Source organism: Oryctolagus cuniculus, chromosome 7 (genome assembly GCF_964237555.1).
Source record: "Oryctolagus cuniculus chromosome 7, mOryCun1.1, whole genome shotgun sequence".
Lineage (NCBI taxonomy): Eukaryota > Metazoa > Chordata > Mammalia > Lagomorpha > Leporidae > Oryctolagus > Oryctolagus cuniculus.
In genome coordinates this window covers 47,394,871-47,405,738 of record NC_091438.1, presented here as the reverse complement: position 1 = coordinate 47,405,738, position 10,868 = coordinate 47,394,871, and the positions used below count along the sequence as shown (strand labels likewise).

The following is a 10,868-nucleotide window of genomic DNA, read 5'->3' as shown; positions in this document are numbered from 1 at the left end:
CCATCTAATGAGTCCAGCTGGGTTTTCCCTGTGCACAACTGTACTGCCTATGCTGTCTTGCCATTAAATGGTGTCTCAATGAGGCTGTAAGTTCCTCTAGGGCAGACACCATTTCTTCCATTGTTTATCTGCCCAGTAACAGCTATTATCTCTAACTGCAAAGTGAGTGTTTACCCATTACTTGTGAATTAAAAATCACATGTATGGGGAGTCCCACCATAGCTTTACTAGTTAAGTCATGTAAAAAAAACCCAGTCAATAACCCACCTCCTGCCTCTCCTTTCCTGAGCTCTTGGGACTGTTAATTTGCTTTTATTCCTTTTCCTTTTGAACCTCCCTCAAGGCTCCGTGGAGAACACTATTCACACCAGGACTGCTTGTGTGGGTGCTGCTAGCTCTCACCGCAGATATCCTTAATGTCAACTCTCCAAGTTACTTTTCTTTGGCGTGCTTTTTCCATGCCCAGGCCATGGAAGCTTAAAATAAATGCTGGACGGTGGTGACTTCATCCCTGCCACCCTGCATGTCAGATGGCTCAGCTGAGAGGCCTGTCAGCACAGTGGAAGAACCCAACTCAGCTCTTGGGGAGAAAGCCTTTCGAAAACAGCTGCAACAAAGAGCAGGAGTAGCTATTTGAGGCACTGCAGAAACAGCCTGCCCTGGCTGCTTAGCCCTGTAGTACAGGAGTGAAGAAGGAGGAATGGCAAATGTTCAACTGAAATACAGATCCAGCCACAAACATTTCTTGGCATCCCAGGATTCCTAAGACTACCAACCAAAATTATGATCTAAGGAGGCCAAGAATAGAGGGCAAAAATAAATTTAAAAAAGCCTAGATACTAATTAAAGTTGTTCAGCTAACTAGCTTTGCCACCTTACAAGTAACTTACTTCTCTACCTCAACTTCTTTACCTGTACTAAAATGAATGATCCCATCTTCGGCTTCGTCCTTCTTGCGAACAGAAACCAGGGATAACATGATCAGAAAGAAGTCAGGATGGGCTCGAGGTGATTAAGAAGGCTGCGGTCAGCATTGTGCTCAGCAAGTTAAGCTGCCGCTTGTGACACCAGCATCCAGTACCAAACTGCTGGTTCAAGTTCAAGCTTTTCGGCTTTCAATCTAGCTCCCTGCTAATGTACCCTGGAAGGCAGTGGATAATGGCGCAAGTGCTCGGGCCCCTGCACTCATGTAGGAGACCAGGATGAAGTTCCTGAATCCTGCCTTCAGCCTGGCCCAGATCTGGCTACTGCAGTCATCTAGGGAGTGAACCAGCAGATGGAAGATCTCTCTCTCTCTACCCCATCACTCCGCCTTTCAAATAAATCTTAAAAAAAAAAAAAAAAAAAAAAGCTCACTAACCCCACCACCACAGGCTCCCTTGTGTTCCCAGATTATGCGGCTCTACGACTTGAGGAGTGTGCATTCATTCTTGCAGCTGAGATGCTACCCGGGACACCTGTGTCCCAACCTGAAGCACCTGGGTTCAACTTCAGCGCCAGCTTCACTCGTTTCCTGCTAACGTGGATCCTGAGGCAGCTGTGATGACTCAGATGGCTGAGCTCCTGCCACCAAGGTGGGAGACCGAGATTAAGTTCCTGGCTCCCAGTTTTGGTGCGCCCCCATCCCCAACTTTTGTGAGCATTTGGGGAGTAGGACAGGCAATGGGAGCGGTCTCTCAACTAATTAAAAAAAAAAAAAGCAGAAGGTTAAGATGAATCACAATCCACTGGCTACATCAGGAGAGAGCAGAGCTTAACATCACAAAGAGATGAAGCTTTACTTGGGAAGTTTCTGATTAAGGAGGGAGAAACAGAGGAGCCAGATACCGAGAGCACCGCTTTCTGCAGTCTGGAAGGTGGTCCCCACTCAGGGATAAGAAGAGCTCTGTCTCCTGGACCCTGTCCATTTTCCTTGAAGCACACTCATCTGAGAACCAGGCACATTAGGGAACGTAGCACGATCATTCTCTTGGTCAAAGTGGGGCGACATGGGCAGGTAGTTTCGATTTACCACAGGGGGTGCTGGGGGGCAGGCTGGGGGCTGTTGGTGTGAGGCTGTTTCTCCTGTGGTAACCTTTCTTTTGTACACTGCACGAACAGCTTGTAACTACTTTCAGGGGCAGGACCGACTCCAGTAGTACCGGTGGGGACCGCGTGAAGAAAGGAGTCACTCTGCCTTCTGCTGGCCACATGCAGAAAAACCCGAGTTTCTTTTGTTTTTTCACTAAGAGGTCACATTTGCCGGCCACAGAGGGGAGCTTGTGAAGGAACAGTACACTAAAGGCCTGGACTAAGCTTTAGGTTTCAGGAACCATCCAGATCACCATCCAGGGCCACTCCCTGAGGCGGATGCATCTTCTACACGAGCTACAGAAACAGGAGGGGTGGAGGGCGGGTTGGGGGGGGGGGAGCCCTGCTGCACATGCCAGCACTCCTCCCTCTCCCTGAGTGACGGAAGTGGGCAGCCCAGCCACATCCACATTCCAGTTCCTCAGAAACGCAGGCACCCACACCAGCTTCTCCCTTGAATGGTGTCTTCAATATGGTTTTCTTCCCTCTCCCAAACCCCAATAAAACACACCAACTGCTTCAGAGTATTTCTAGGTTGAGTTTCTTTTTTGTGGGTCTTTTTGTTGTTTATTTCAAATACTGAAAAAGTCCCCTGGACTCCGTGGGGCTCCCCACGCTCATCGCTCCTTTTCCCCACACTCACTGCCCTTCTCCCCACAACAAGTCTATTTCAAGGATAGAACTTTCTTCAAATGAACAATTGACATGAGTTCTCAGCTTGCTCTGCGCACCCAGAGGAGCTGTCTGCAGGAGTCATGCGTAGACCGACAGTTTCTCTCACCTAACACCAGGTCTCCAGCCACATCCGAACAAGGCATGTATCTACAGAGCTGAAGTGGTCCCTCAGCTCCAGTCTGCTCCACCTCCTCCCGCTCACAGCAGCCCACACCAGTTGCGCAGTTAAGAAGGAGGCTAGTCAGGAATGTTTTGATCGACTTCAAGCCCTAATTCATATCCCCCCAAATCTCCCACCCCACCCTCTCAACCCCACCCCCAGGATTTCATTGAGATTTTTTTCCCAACAGTTATTTGGAAAAAAGGTAAAACAAAAAAGGTTCAAGGTCTTGGTGCTCGGCCCAAGGGGCTCCATGTGCTGGGACACCAACGGGCAGGGGCTTCTGCCTCTCCAGCCCGCACCTGGGCCACCACCTGACCCCTGGCTGCAAAGGCAGGGAGGGGCAGGAGCCAGCACAGGACCCAGGGAGGGCAGCGTCTCAGGATCTGGCGGAGCCCCGGGCAGCATCATTCAACTTGGCCGCTGTGAACGAACATAGAAGAAACAAAACAAAACAAAACAAAAAACAAGGTCAAGTAATAGGGGAAAAACCCTGAATTCCATCCCAGATTCTACCCCATGATTCCTTCATACTTAATAATCACTAGGCTACCTGGCATATGTCTCATTCCTATCTATAAGGAAGTTGCAAAAAGTAATCAAAAAAAAAAAGAATATTTTAGTCTTTCCCTATCTAAAGAACAATGTTTTCTACCTTTTTGGAACTACTCATGGAAAACAAACACAGAAAAACAATTCTTTAGACGAGATCAAAATTGCTGGAGGTTTCCAGGGAGGTGCACAGCCTGGCTCAAAGCGGGCTTGCTTGCAGAGCTTGGCCACAGCCACTTGCAGCACCGACACTGAGGTGGCACAGTGGTCACTGCCTGGAGGCCAAGGCCAGACCACACACACGATATTTCGAGTGGATTTAGTAATTTAACCAAAGCAATCTGCATTTGGGTTATAAAATGACTTTTCCTTGCTGAGGATGCTCTGTGCTTCAAGCTATGGAAACAGGTGGCATATACAGAATGCAGCGCGTTTCTTTGTTTTCTCAGCCCTGAAGATGACTAGGTAGGAAGGGAGTGAGATCAACAGCTTTTCTGATTTCCCTGCTCCTTTGCTAAAATCAGACTTGTGTGACCATAACTCTTGAGGACTCAAACTGACGGAGAGAGAAGGCAGCTGACACAGAAAAGAAAAAGTACAGAATTCGAGAAGATCAGAGATGAAGAAAACGTACAAAATTATATATATATTTATATATATAATAACATGACATATTTATGTACATTATGGTCGGGACAGTCAAGGAAACTATACAATGATGTTCAGCATTTTCCCCTTCCCACATGGACTTTTGATTAAGGATGACAGCATGAGGAAATGGAGCAAGGAACACAAAAATTATATACAATTACAAGTGACAGTCAAGGAATTTGGGGGCCAGGGAGCCTGCTCTCTTCTCCATGCCTTCCTCACCAACCTTTTCCTATCCAATCTGAGTGACAGCCTGAACATCGAACGGCCAGTCAGGAAGAAGCAGATACACACCTTATTCTCCTACATGTACACCAGCAAATTCATCAGGCATCCTCATCAAGCCAAATGTTTGGCATTTCAGAATTGTGAGGTCAAAGAGCAAGAGAGGATTCCAGAATCTTGCACTTTCGAACAGTAAGTTCTCACCCTGGCCCTCCTGCCATATCAAGCAGGTTACACTCAGTAAGATTCAGGCCAAGCGGTGCCACCGGCAGCCCCTTTCCTCCACCTGTTCAGGCTCACCACTGCCACCCCTCCTCACTGCACAAGAGCTACGTTACTGCGCTCTAGGAAGGCAGGGATTTCTGTCTCCCTCCCTCGTCCCCCCAGCTTCCTCCAAGGTGAATCATCTCCTAAAACCTGCTGCTCCAGCCCTGCAGTGGTTTACCCCTTCCTTTTCTCTCTCCCTAACAATACACCTGGCACCCAATTACACCTGAAGCACGGCTCTCCACGTGTGCATGACCAAGCGTGTTTCCACAGCCAAGAACTCTGCTGCTGGAGCAGTTCTTGAGCAGCTAAGGTCCAGACGTGGGCTGTGGGAAAAAGTGGGTGGGGCCCGTGGCTAGCTTCTTAAGAATCTGACGCTCAGGACTATGAGGTTCTGTTGCAAACTCCAACTTCTTCTGTCCTTGATGGAGGGTCCCCTCTGCACTTGCCCAGCACAGAGGCTCACCCAACGCACAGCACAGAATTTTTCTGCTGGCAGTTATAGGATTTTACAATCACCATCAATTTTATGTATATTTAATAACTATTTTTACAATGAGGAAATAGAAATCCAAAGAGACTAAATGACTTGACTGAGGTTCTACATCAGTACTGCTGAGGCCAAGTGGACCCAGAACCCAGATGTCTAGACTCCTACACCACTGCTCTTCCTACTTTCCCATGACACTCTGAAAAGCAACATGCAGGGAGAGAGAGAGAGAAGGTGCCCATCTTCTGTGAACAATGTCTGCCAATCTTTACATTATTTAAGAGCCAGGGCAATCTGTAAGCCACACTAAGTAGAGGTTAACTGGGCACTGCAGTTTCAGGCAGACCACTCAGGCCTGGGTGAGGACTCTCTCTGCCTGCCGCAGGGAACACACAAAGCAACAGCAGCCCGAGGGACACAACACTCAGAAGCACAGAAAACACATCTCATCCCATCTACCTTTCCCAACACGTCAGGTTAGCCCAGGGCTGTTCAACCTGCCATATTATTCCCAAGGCTCAGCCTAACCACTTTGGGATATTATCTTCCAAGAGGAGAAATGACCTCTCTCCAGTTTCTCACCGAGAAAAAGTTTGCAGCATCATCCAATCCTGGTCTTTCCTATTTCCCGGCCCCTACCTGGGCTACAGTGAAGGTGCGAAGTCTCCATGTAACCAAAGAAATGAACTCAAGAGCCCCTCTTCAACCCACATGAACTCCTCGGGAGCCCCGGCAGCAGCATTTTCGGCTAGCAATCTGGGAGGATCTGACTAGCTGCCCAATTCCATCCCTGCCTATAATACATAAAGTCCAGCGGGTGAGGAAGGGGAGGAGAGGGGGGCCCAGGTTACCCCGCAAGCTTGCTGGTGACGAGTGAGGACTTTCTCTGGGGCAGATCCTGTGGGGTGGGGATGTGGTCACCAGTCACCAGGTTCTTGTCTGGTCCTGCACTTGGCAGCTGCTTATTCTTCATCTTGGCTTTGGCCATGTTGTAGTCTCCTGAGTCAAAGTACTTTTGCTAAGAGATAAGAATGAGGTTTAGGTGAGTGAGGAGTTCTGGCCTTCCTCAAAAGCAAGGAGACTGACATCTCACATCCAATATAAAGAAACCACACTCACATTTTCCAAGAAGTCATCTTTGATTAACTTCACGCATACACCGTTTAACATCACACACACTTACTGCTCCTCCCCAGTGCGCTCTGCCTTTTTCAGGTATGCATCAGACTCCTAGCAACAGTATGTGTTTGCAGAATCAAGGGATACTCCCTACATCCTCTGTACCCTCCTCAGTACAGGATGGGTCATCCCAAGTTGCTTCATTCATAAGGGCTTAATGAGAACCTTACCAAGTCCAAAGCAACAGATCAGTGCCAAGGAACCAGAAATGAGTAAGATGGACGAGAAGGGTCAAGCTAGGGCTGTCCTAGCAAACGGCAGATCAAATCCAAGCCAACACCTTCAAAATTCAAAACTGTTCTCTCAGACTAGGAACAGAAACTGGGCTTGCTCATGAGGATAATGTGCTGACTCCTGCCACTCCCACACATGTTCCGTGGCTGTGACAGCCTGCCCACGCCTGCTTTGCCTACAGCAAGGTAAGCTGCAAACCAGCATCGCATTATCATCTATGACTAAGACTCAGTTACTGGGATTCTCCACAGGGACAGGTTTAACTCTTCATTTCCCCCACACAGAGGGGCACACTCCTGCTTCATGACTTACAACCCCTCTGTCAGCTGCAGGTGCTCCTGGGGACTGGAGACCCGAGCAGCCGCTAGATGGCTTTGAGGGCAGACTTTCTCTAAGTGAGAACCACTCTGGGCAGGAACAGTTAATTCTCTTGAGGGAGTCTAACTGATGGCTGCTGCTAACTTCAAGGACTGAAGAAACCTGTTCATCTCAAATTGAGGATTTCTGTAGGCAGACAACTTGATCTTTTTCTGATACGATGTACCCTAAAATTTATCTCCAATCCTTAAAAAGCACTATCCCCAATTGGGCAAATGTCTGGTGGCAGTCTGCATTCCAGCCTTCAACATTTTTCCCCCTTTCCTCACATATCCAAGTGCTCTTACAGGAAGTCTTAATTCCCTAGATGGGAAACTAGAAGAGAACTGATACTGTATCAGGCATTTACAATAATAATATGCCATGCTCTTTGCGAGTTTCTAATTCATATCGCTGCACAACAGAACCTTCAGAAAAGTGTCCAGCAGAACCTCTACAGACTTTATCCCGAGTCCACTTTAGCTCCAAAGTAAGAGGGTAAGAGATTGTGCCCCATACCCCTTTCTGGAGCCTCTTCATGAGGAAGTCAGAACCTCCAGGCTTTTGTCCTAGGCTTGGATATTTGGCCTTTAGCTTTGCTTCCTCAGCTCTTTCAGGGAGAATACCTTCTTTCTCTTGTGTGTCCTGGAAGAAACAAATGAGCCAAATAGAATTAAAGACCGAGAAATAACTGCTTTTAATATCTGATTATTACATGATCTACTTCCCTGGAGATCCACCTACTGGTAAACATGCTATCTCCACTCCGCTCTTTATATATCTATATCCATATATCTTTTTAAAAGATTTATTTATTTATTTGAAAGGTAGAGTTACAGAGAGGCAGAGACAGAGAGAAGGAGAGAGATCTTCCATCCACTGGTTCACTTTCCAGATGTCCACCAACAGCTGGAGCTGAGCCCATCCGAAACCAGGAGCCAGGAGTCTCTTCCAGGTCTCCAATGAGGGCGCAGGGACCCAAGGACTTGGGCTTTCCCAGGCCACAGAAGAGCTGGAGCGGTAGTGGAGTAGCCAGGACTTGAACCCGTGCCCATATGGGATGGTGGCACTATAGGCGGTGGCTTTACCTGTTATGTCACAGCGCCAGCACATCCACTTTAAGTTAGACCTTTGTTCAAATCCCTGAAGTTCAAGATGACTGTATGATGAGAAGAAAAAGACACGCTACTTCTCACACTTTGCCCAAGGAACCACCCAGTATCTGTCAGTACTGGATTAAAGGTAATAACTAAACATAGTAATCACAGAGCAGGTCATGGCTCACTCAGCACAGACACTAGGAAAGACAAGGGAAAAATAGAGCTAGCCAGGACTTCTGGTGACACAAGGTGAGTAGGTTTCCTAGGCTGTCCCGCAGGTCAAATGGGAAATCAAAGGGCTAAGTCTGCTGAGATATTCCCTTCTTTTTAAGGTAGGACAGCCATCTGGTAAGGCTCCCTGCACACTAGCTGTGTGGCCTTTTCCACCTAGGCGGCAGTGCAGCACTGCTTCAATATTTCCATAATATCGTGGTAGAAAGCTGACAGGTAACCAGAGATGAACATGATCAGTAGGTTCACTAGTATGTACCCACCAGTTTTCACCAAAAAATCAACACCTACCCCAAGGGGGGAAATGGTGGAAGTCTGGGGAAATGCCAAGAGTTCAACTGGTTCGTAGGACCCTGCTGCCCCTTGCTGGTGGCCTTTTAGAAGGGCCTGGAATCAACGGGCGGCTCTTTGCAGCGAGATTTCATCCCCTTCTCTCGGAAATAAGGCATACATTGAGCACCAGGAGCATCACGGGTCCTCGAGTCCAGCACTAAATGTTGGAAGTCAAATACAAGCCCCAGGGGGGTTTACTTGGCGTGTGTTTCCATCACAGAATCCCGGTGGACTAAGTCCCACCGCCTTGGAAGTCTGGGGAAGAAGATGGTGTCTCTCGTCACCACTGCCGGCGTCTTTGCCAGGTCTAACCTCCATTACTAAGTTTGGAACGCTAGTCCTCTTCGATCTAGTTCGGTCCTCACAGAAGGCGAACAATAGGCCATCTTCAACTATCAAAAATAAGGCCTCTTGAGAAAGTTGCCGCCTAAGCCAGCCAGGATTACTCTTCTGCTCTGCTTCCCTACCGCTGGTCCTTTTTAGACGTCTTTACGCCGTTCTGTACCTTTCTGCGGACTGGGGACAGGGGGCCCTGCCTGGTGCACGGGTCACTCACCTCTACTAACCCTCAACACCTATCGCATTCAGGACCACCAGCCCCCCTTTCATTCACCCAGTCTTTCCAAACACCCGCCCCGCGCCCAAGCCAGGCCAATCACAGCGCTGCTTCCATGGTTTCAGCCTTAGTCCTATTGACCAATCAGGAAGGGTACGGCACTGACTGACAACAGACCCAACTAACCAATGCCAAAGCACCAGGCCGTGCAGACGCCTGCTCTGCGTGACGCAAGAAGTGGCCAACCCCTGCAGAGTCTGAGACCATGGCGACCAATCCGCACCGGTGGGAGACCGTCTCCCTCCCCATCACGATCGCCCCTGGCTCGCCCGCCCGCACCCCCTCCATTTCACCTGCTTCTCCTCGCCGGTCTCCTCCGCAGGGTTCTCGTCTTCTTGTTTCTGGGACATGGCAGAGCCGGGGTTGTGGAGTGTAGGGGGCCCGGGAAATCAACCACAGAGGGAAGGGGGAGGGGAAACGGGGACAACCTGCGCTGCTGCTTCGGCTCCTGTCACTAGGGTTGCTCAGTCAAAATGGCGGCCCTCGCCCGTGACGTTACGACCGCCCCTTCCTATGGGAGCCAATGGCAGTGCGGTAGATAGGGGCAATGACGTAACTATCTGCCAATAGTCGCTGGCTAAATGTGGGCTCTTTGGAGGCGACGGACAAGCTGGGAGACCAACCTGGGAAGACAGTGAACCACAGGAACCAATTGGAAGCTTGCGGGGGATCCTAGGGGTGGGACTGCTAGCTTGGGCTTTTTTTTTTGCTGCTTTGGTGGGCTCTATCGCCCCGTGCTCTGGGAGCTTGGAGACCGTCCGAGGGGCCAAAGGTTGTAAACCTTAAGCTTTGCATTATGTTAGCAGAAAACTGTTGGTCTTCCGGAGGATAATTTAGAGGTCAGAGTGGACTTTAAAAGGGGACTCAACAGTGTTCCGGTGTATCACTTGGTTCCTAGCCCCCACCCCCCCCCCCACCACCGTCGCTTTGCAGGACACTGGTTGGTGTTCCACAATTTAACCCTTAGGATAGGTCTGACATTTTTTCAGGGCGGACAAATCTTGAAACCGGTAGCACAGGTTTTGTTTTGGTTTTAAAGCTTTATTTAGTTAAAAGGAGAAAGGAGGAGAGAGAGAGATCTTCTGTTTGTTGGTTCACTCCCCAAATGGCAAGGAGCTCAGGAATCTGGAACTCCACCTGCATCTCCCGCATGGGTGGCAGGAACCCAAGCACTTGGGGGCCATCGATTCAACCTGTCACTCCAGTCTGACTTGTGCGGATCCTAAGTGGCGGCTAGCCGTGCCATAGTGCTGTCCCAGTTAGGTGCACTGCTAATGGGAAAGTTTGAAGAGCACTGGCCTACAGAAATGACTACCACACAAAGTGAAATCTGAAAAGCATCCAAATAAAAGCATTAATGAAGTGCTTCAGGGTTCAAAGGAAGGTTTATGGTCAGTTTAGGGTCTAAAAAAGCCTTCATAACAGAAATGGTATTTGAAATGAGCTTTAAAGAACCTAGGAGTTTTTCAGGTCAAGATGAAAGAAGGTAGGGTATAATAGGTCACAGGCATTGCATGAAGTCTAGAAAAACAGATTCGAGGCCAGTACGTGGAGGGCTTTGAATGCCAGGTTAAGGAACTTCTGAATAGTTCAGTGATCAATGAAAGACATTTAAGGTTTTTAGGCCAGAGAATGGCAGATCAGGACTGCTCTTTTGGAAGATAAATTTGTTACTAATAAGTAAAAATATTCAGAATTCCAAGCTGAAAGATACTAGAGGTGGATAGT

At 48.7% G+C, this 10,868-nt stretch overlaps 1 protein-coding gene across 1 annotated transcript; it reads right to left on the bottom strand.

Annotated features, from left to right (window-relative positions):
• Window positions 1–2,597: 2,597 nt before the first annotated feature.
• Window positions 2,598–9,647, bottom strand: ENSA (endosulfine alpha). The gene is made up of 4 exons (XM_002715583.5): window positions 9,434–9,647; window positions 7,380–7,505; window positions 5,942–6,108; window positions 2,598–3,328 (listed from the first exon to the last, which is right to left on the bottom strand). Exons 1-4 carry the CDS (start codon window positions 9,488–9,490, stop codon window positions 3,313–3,315), a joined length of 366 nt encoding a protein of 121 aa, XP_002715629.1. The 5' UTR covers window positions 9,491–9,647; the 3' UTR covers window positions 2,598–3,312.
• Window positions 9,648–10,868: the final 1,221 nt, after the last annotated feature.

Bases quoted from the DNA above. Each gene is read 5' to 3' on its own strand.
- ENSA (XM_002715583.5), bottom strand. From the start codon at position 9,490: ATGTCCCAGAAACAAGAAGACGAGAACCCTGCGGAGGAGACCGGCGAG. The intron at 7,506-9,433 runs GTGAAATGGAGG...TGTTTCTTCCAG, and splicing joins AGACCGGCGAGGAGAAGCAG to GACACACAAGAGAAAGAAGG. The intron at 6,109-7,379 runs GTATGGGGCACA...CTTATCTCTTAG, and splicing joins TGAAGAGGCTCCAGAAAGGG to CAAAAGTACTTTGACTCAGG.